Consider the following 8,319-nt stretch of genomic DNA (forward strand, 5'->3'; position numbering starts at 1 on the left):
GGGGGCAGAGTTCTGCATCCCACAGCCAGACAAGCAGTAAGCAAAACCAAAAAAAAAAAATACAGGATATTTCAGCTTCACAGTTCTCAACAGCTATCCTTCTTTGTTTAACAGACTTGACAGAAATAACATATACCCCAGAACAAAATAATTTTAAGGTACATACTAGAATCTAGATTGCCAGCAATTTAAAACAAATCTTACCAACACTGATCAAATATTTACCTCTCATTCCTGAAAAAAACTGAAAATTACTCTACAGACTTCCAATAATCAATAAGCATTACTTTCCTCTTAAACAACATGGGAGGCAACTACTGCAATATTTGCGTTTGAGCATCAATGAAACAGCAGAGAAGGAAGATAATCCCAGTTCTGATATGCTGCTGAACTCTATAAGCAACAATGAGCTATAATTGGTCATCTCATCTGAAATAAACTGACAGAGCTTTATGTGTTTGGCGTTTTCCTTTTGCAATGAGCTTGCTGTATAATTCTTTTTTTACTTTACACATCAACAGCGGCTCAGAACACTTTACTTTTCCAAACTGATGAGATGCAACCAGTTAAAATATGAGGAAATAATTTGTGTCTGGAGCACTTACCTCTACCATCAAATGAAGAGGGAATTAAGCTGGCTCCTGTTTCATCTAAAGTTTTTGATGAAGCTTTGCTTTCCACAGAACTATCTTCCTGTAAAATAGGCAGTCAGGTATCATAAAAGTAGGAATAAAAATTACTGACCTACGCAGAGCTAAACATAAAAACCCCCAACAAATCAAAAAAACCCTTAACACGTGCACAGATAAAGGTGGAGGGAATTTTGTAGCTTTTTTTTTTTCAGTTGCTTTTCTTAGTGGAACCATTATTTTTACCCTATAGCATTACAAAACATAAGCAGATGCCTCTCCACTGCTGTACAAGCAAGACAGTGCCTTCTTATATTTTACAAAAGTATGCAAACAATGATTCTAAGAACAAATAACAAAAAGTTTTAATGTTCTAAGTACATTAAAAATAAAGTCCATCATCAAACTCAAACTAGCAATGAAAAAGGAAACTCAAGTGACAGCAACAAGGTCTTTTTTCCATCACAGGCAGTTTTCCACTGAGAGGCACTGGCAATATAATGCTGTTTAGATCCTACAAAATTATTCATCTTTAGTAACTGTTGAAAACTCTGACATGACATACATGACATGACATACATGACATACTGCTGAATGTGTTAGTACTGTATTTACTAACAAATAGGGAACCAAGGAAATCAAGAAAAAGAATAACGTTAAATGCTTACGTCTTAACAATGTTTTTTCCTCCTTCTAGAATTCAGTTTCTTATTTTTATCCTTTAGTACAAAGTAATTAAGTACAATATTCCACACTTGAAAAACATCTGTTAAAACTATTGGATAACTGACTGCTTACCTATTATTTCCAGGCGACAGAGAAAACAAGAAGCTGTTAAGAAACCTCAGGAACATATGTGCTCTGTATAGGTAAGACAGAAGTCTAGACCATAGTAGTACCAATCTAAATTCTAACAGTACTTGACTTTCCCCTATCTACTGGCAGCAGAGAAAAGGAAAGAAGAGTGAGAAACTGTAAAAGAGGAGACAGCAAGCATTGACAACACCATCTACAAAAATAACTATAAAACCTCCAGCTATGAAACTCCTTGCTTGCAAAGTACTTTAACAGGTCTACTATACTAAATGCAAAACACTTGCATTCAGAAATGCTTGAAATTTAGACAAGTTTTGATTTTATGAGCTCTGCAACATGAAAGCATCAGCTAACCTCTGTGTTCAACAGAAGAGACATCTGTGGTTGACTAAGGCACGTAATGGTACTTTCCGATGAACATACTGGTCCACTTTTATGCTGTACATTCAATATCTCACTGCTTCCCAAGCTCTGTGACTTGCAGAAATCCAGAACGGTAGCTTCAAATGTGTGTACAGGAAAAGACTCTGTTTTGGGAGTCTGAGTTGACTTCTTGTTTGTAGTTTTATTGAACCTGTCTGAATAAAGCATGTAAAGTCTAGATAATTAAACTTGCTTGTGATCATTTCTAGGTATGTTTTACAACACAGTAGTTGACATAACTACCGTAATTGTCAACTGGAACTACTGCAGTAGTTCCTATTAAAAAAAACAATGTAGCATTTATAACCAATGTGTATACACAACACTGACTCAACAGGCAACTGTACATTCAGCCACTTGCTTAAGAAATTTTTCATACTAGTTTACATGAATTTCTTCAATCAGCAAAAAAACATTAATTCACCATCCCTTGTCAAAAAATCACAGAGGAAAGACATCCTGTTCCTTAATTACTCTAGATTTAGAAACATGGTCACAAACTGGAGGCTATAGCGTAGTCAACATCTGTTCGATGTATTTCTAAGCAAACAAAACACTTGTACCTGGCTTCACGGAATCTCTGCTGCATGCGGAGGTCTGGAACGAAGTCCTGTTCATGATTCTGATAGAAGAGTCATCTCCACCATGCCTCTTCTTGTCTAATTTTTTCTCACTCTCTTTCGATCTCCTCTGCTGCAAGTATTTGTGACATATTTAGCTGATTTTACTTGAACACTGTAAAGTCACCAAGTTTGCCTTAGCTTGAGTTAAGTTACCTACCTCTGCATCTGGAGCTTAATCATCAACTTAATACAACATAGTTAGTATACCATAACCACAAATAACCAATAAAAACAGGATCAGCCAGTTAGAGATTTGCTATTTATCCACCTTGTTAACTGTGCCATTTTTAGCACATATTACAGCCCAAGCAAGAAGGATTATTCTATACGTTTCTAGACAACTGTACTTTTAAGAGCTCATTAATCAGAGCATTTTCAATGGTTTAAAATTGTTTGGTCTTCAATCGTCCAGTCTGATTTTCTAAAACAGAGATTCTTCTAGAATAGAGCTAAAATCTAAAAAGCATTCCAATCTTTTGACAAAACTACTTATTATGGGCAAAACTAAGCAAGACTGATGTCACAACGCCCAAAACACTTGGAGCAGACAGAAAGTAATTAGAAAAGATACACCTACATGATCCCAGTAAAAGAACTGTATTCACCTATACTGTAGAGTCCTGAAAACCTCGTGATCCTTGCAAGAAACAGTTTGGAAAAGCTGGGCTCAGGAATCAGTATGGCAGGCAGAGAACAAGCACTAGGCTCACACCTATGCTAAGTATATTGCATCAACCTAGACGAGTAGCTTAACTCTTTCTGATCACAGGATGCTGGACTAAATTCAAAGTAAATCTGGCAGCAACATTATTTTCTTGGGTGGGAGGACAAGGTATTTGCTGACCTCCAAAGCTAAACTGTTAAAGCGATAGACAATGTCATCAAATTAATGCAAAGCTCAATCATTTCTCTTTAAGCTAAAAAAAAAAAAAAAAAAAAAAAAATGACGGGGAGAAATGACAAAAAACCCCTGCCCCACAGTACCCAGCCCAGCCAAAGCCACTACAAAGATCTCAGAACTCCTCCCAGAAGCTAAAGTAAGTTTCTTCATATTACATGACCTGTGCTAATGCTGAGCTAATCACCCCCTCAGACAGCTTCAGTGTTTAATTTTTCTCTCAGCAAGACAATTACTAATTTTAGGTCTCTGGCTTTTGTATCTTACGTCTAGTAATGCATGCTTAGGACCTAAATCTTACAACTGCCTCTACACAGGCTTGACCGCATTTAAGTTACCAGGTCTCTGCCTAGGGAGTAATGTCCACCAGAAGGATGTGACTAGAGAACAGATTACTTGAACCTGTTGGAAACAACAACAGCCTTACAATTCCAAGAGATACAATGTCTAACTACAGAAGTTAGTAATTTTTCCCCTGATTTTTATATTTTGAGGAGTTTGTCTATTTTTTGCTCAAAAACATTATGCAAGTTTCAGGAAATTTATCTCCAAACAGGCACACACAAAAAATGAGATGTTTACCAAACGTTTGTTTTACCTTTGATTGAAAGTGAACATTTCTATCATGAACTCTCATCCCTCTCCACACCAACATAAGTTCCTACTCTCTCGTGGATAGCTGTTCTTGGAAATCCTTCAACCACAGATGTGGTCTCATCACTTAGCAGCCACATAGCTGATTACAGCCACCAGGTGTCTCAACTCAGGCTCAAGGAAGCTGCCACTGGGCTCAAAGACAGCCCTTCCCTGACACCCAAGCCCAAATAGTGAACAAATAAAGCATAGTGCACAAATAAATAGTCCTTTCTTCCCTGCTCCCCCCTGTCCCCAGTGCTGCTTTCTGAGGAAAAAGAATTAAATTCCCCTCATGCTCCAAAAACACTGCTTGAAAAACTTGATTAATTTGAACCACAGAATCCCATTAACTTTTTTGAAAACTGAAGCTGGGCACATTACTAACATCCTATTTAAATCTATTCATTATCACTACAAGAACAGAGAGTGATTATTCACTTTAAAAAATGAACCAAATATTTAGAAAGATGGGTTTAAAATAAAAATTTAATTTTAATTTTTAAAAAACACATATTTGCTCACCTTTGAAAGAGTCTTACTTTCTTGTCTGATTGGATATGTTTGCTCAGCAGATTCACTGACTATTCCTGAACCATTATAGTGTGTTGAGTTGTTAGAATGATATTGTGAGCCAGCTACTGGACATACATTTGAAACAACATCAGGTGAGTAAGAGCAGCTGGAGTATTCACAGAAGGCAGGATCTCCCAGAACACTATGTGATGGACATTGAGAAAGAGATGAGAAGTCATCCCAGGGCAAATCTTCAGCGTATACTTGTTGCCTAGATAAATGTATCATCCCTTGGCTGAAGAATTTGTTTAACAAGAAATCTATATTTCAAAAGAAAACTACTCCATGTTACTTTAATTAAGTATTTACTCACTGCTATAACCTGCTTTAAAAAGAATTAATTTTGTTTTGGGAAAACATGCAGTTAAGCAAATATTTTAAAACACAGATGTCATCTGTCTCCAAGTTTCAAAGGAGGTCTGCTTTGCAGTTACAATCCTCATTTCTGTTTATCAAAATTCTTTGCACTTATTTTCAGTAGGCTTTTTCTTGTGAAACAAACCAAAAGCACAGTATGACTACACAGCATGCATTACACACCTGATTGCAAAAATACAAACATTAAAAAGTAAAACCTGTCTTAAAATGCCACAATAACAAAGTAGGTGTATAGCAATTTATGGGCTATAAGACATGTATGAATTCCAATACAGAATTATAAGAAAATCATTAACTGACCTGCATTTAATCACCACAGTTTATAAAAACACAACATGTCTGGGGCATGCCTTTTTATTTCAAATGTATATTGAAAGTTTCCTTTCAATTTCCTCCTACACTTTGTACAGAAACTATATGCCAAGATTCCAAATTGATTAGGGAGAAAGGAAATTTCTCACCTTACAAAAGTTGCATTTAGTTTTTAAAGCTGTTTACCATGAAGTGGCCAACCTCTGAAATCTTGGGTAGGTAATGAAAAACAGAAACTTTCCCATGAGAACAAGACACTTCAGATAACACGTTCCTTACTGCCTGCTGCAATTCTGCTAGACTACAGTCAAAACACCTATAATCAGTGTTTACACACAGAGAAGAAAACTAAGGAAGGAGAGTAAAAAAAAAACCACCCTATGTCTGACTCCCAACAAGGCAAAACATTCATCAGAATACTGCAGCTGTCTGCTGTTGGGTTTTGTTTTTTTTTAATGCTAATTGATGTAACGCTAATGCTGTTTTTTCTAATGCATAGATCAGGCCATACTCATCTCAATGTCAAATTTCTATTATAAATCAAAATGGGTTGAAAACATTGAGATTTCCTATAGGACAAAATGAAGGCCTACAATGAATGTGTTTGCTAAGGCTCCAACTGAACTTGTTAGGATGCACCAATAACTTTTTGGTAATTGCAAAATGAATCCAATGCTTAAAGCTGTGAGAAGCAACTGGAGAATTATGTAACATCACAAGACCCTTAGAAGACTCAGTTGTTTCCTATCCTACTACATAGGCTTTTTTCTAGCTTGCTCTGGGGTTAAGAATACCTTTGTAAGTCTACCATGAACACTTTTTTTTCAGGCCTTATTAGAAAAAAAACTTTAGAAACCTGTAGCATTCTTACTAAAACTGCCTTTCTGAGGACGCACATGCTGTGGAGAGGAGATCCATACATTACTTAAATGTTTTACAGCATGAGAAACCTTCTTGGAGGATTTTCCTCTTCCTTGTATAAAACTATATTTACCCCAGCCTTGTCATAACACAACCATGCTTTCACCCAAGGACTGGAAAAAAACTTCTTTACAGTTAGGGTGACAGAGCACTGGCACAGGCTGCCCAGGGAGGTTGTGGAGTCCCCTTCTCTGGAGATTTTCAAAACCTGCCTGGATGCAGTCCTGAGTAATGTGCTCTAGGCAATCCTGCTTTAGCAGGGGACTTGGACTAGATGATCTCTAGAGGTCCCTTCCAACTCGGAAGATTCTGTGATTCTGTGATTCAACTACTTCCGAAGCACAAACAAGCCAGATCAATCATGACAGACCAACAAATCCTCCGTAATGCTCTGTAACAATACTCTAACAATACAGGCCCTCGGGAGCAAGGGACAAGGTACCAGATACACGCCCAAAGAACACAAATGCAAGAACCTAAATCATGAAGACAACGCACAAGTGTTCCTACAGTTATAATATTAACGTATCAGAGGTTTGACTCTGTAAGAGTATTGAGTGTTTGAAAATAGAAGGTTAAACCCCCCCCCAAGAAATAAGATTCAGAAAATATACATACTTATCCAAAGACGGTTCCTGAACAAATGGGTAGCATGTAGTTAAGTACCTAGGAAAGACACATGCTTCTGAGGGTTCTGACCATGCCACAGTTACCGCTGCATGTTTTGGAACAAATGGTTTGACCTCTGCTGACAACTTGATGCCCTGAGAAACAAAACGTTTTTTGGCTACATGCATTTGGAGATTAATGTTATAAGTGAAAAATACTCATCCCTGTGAGCTTAACTGTCATAGGAAAGTGTTAGTTTGCTCTCTTCTAACAAAACATGCAGAACAGTAAAGCTCGCCAAAAAGAAATGGAGGAAGAGGGAGAAACAAAACCAAGGAATTCTACGAGAAATGTGACTGTTCTGAAAAGTTATTTCCTTTAATACCCACATTTACCATGAAATACTCACAAAGGTCAGTTACGGAAAGGACACAGGCTCGCTTAAAAAAAGATGCAGTAAATGCTAATATAGAAATTCTGCTTTACATTTCAACAATATAAGCTGAAGATTATAACATATACTAGCACTACGGTAAAATCAAACTCTGAAAGTACGTAACAATAATGGCTTTGTGTATGTCTGTATTTTAAGGTAGTCTGTCTGAAATAAATACTTAAATATATTGCCTTCTCATTTCTGGCACAACACCAATCTATTAAGAATAATTTTTCATTTGTTCTGAATTACCACTGACTTAAACTGGACATTTATATATGGAAGGACATTGAAATGAGACTCAGTCTTTATTGCCATTACAGTATTACACAGCCTTACACACCCTAATACATGCCCCAAGTCCTTCCTGTAGTTGATTGTATATTTTGGTACCTGACACACTACATGAAACCTGGGATTTTTTTTCACGTCAATTTCAATAATTAATACACAGGGCTTTTAAAAATATTCGAATGGTACTGTCAATGCTTGAGCATGTAAACTGGACTCCCTGCATCCTCTAGTACCTCAGCAGTCATTTGTATCATTAACACTTAAAGAGCTCTGACAGCCTAAAGTAAATTACAACTGCAAACTCTTCTGTTTCTGAATTTACCAGGCAGATCCAAATATACAATGACCATCCATTGTAACAGAGACAAATAAAATGTGAAACTGGCACAGTTAAGTACACTAATATATATGAAAATCATAAGGTTGGGAGGTAATTAAAGCAAAGCATTATTGAACAATTATTGAGAACACCTCATTCACTAAACACTTAGCATATCACAGGGAAGCAACTGTGTTTGCAGGCTAATCACTAACTTTAAAGACCCCCGAGCCTGACCAGGAAATAAGTCCATGTGCAGTGCAACGCTGTTGTTACTGGTGAGCATTTGTGCACCCATCTTTAAAGCGACCGGGAAGTCCACACCGCCTCGCAACAGACTCTCCACTCTGCACAAGCAGCGGGTTTCACACTTCAGCTCGCTGGAAGTTGTGTCTGGGGTTCCCCTGCCAAGCGGTGGGAAGTGCCTGGCTGGGCACGAACCGGAGCTGCCC

At 37.3% G+C, this 8,319-nt stretch overlaps 1 protein-coding gene across 1 annotated transcript in view; it reads right to left on the reverse strand.

Annotated features, from left to right (window-relative positions):
- The window catches only part of CKS2 (CDC28 protein kinase regulatory subunit 2), an 18,193-nt gene that overhangs the window by 309 nt on the left and 9,565 nt on the right, over positions 1-8,319 (reverse strand). Inside the window, exons 4-9 of the mRNA XM_009885670.1 lie at positions 8,105-8,214; positions 6,828-6,996; positions 4,548-4,809; positions 2,432-2,561; positions 1,869-2,023; positions 606-693 (exon numbers count right to left, since the gene is read on the reverse strand). Coding sequence (XP_009883972.1) covers positions 606-693; positions 1,869-2,023; positions 2,432-2,561; positions 4,548-4,809; positions 6,828-6,996; positions 8,105-8,214 — 914 coding nt within the window. The remainder of the gene's footprint in view (positions 1-605; positions 694-1,868; positions 2,024-2,431; positions 2,562-4,547; positions 4,810-6,827; positions 6,997-8,104; positions 8,215-8,319) is intronic.

This window comes from Charadrius vociferus, unplaced genomic scaffold (genome assembly GCF_000708025.1).
Source record: "Charadrius vociferus isolate BGI_N301 unplaced genomic scaffold, ASM70802v2 scaffold305, whole genome shotgun sequence".
Classification (NCBI taxonomy): Eukaryota; Metazoa; Chordata; class Aves; order Charadriiformes; family Charadriidae; genus Charadrius; species Charadrius vociferus.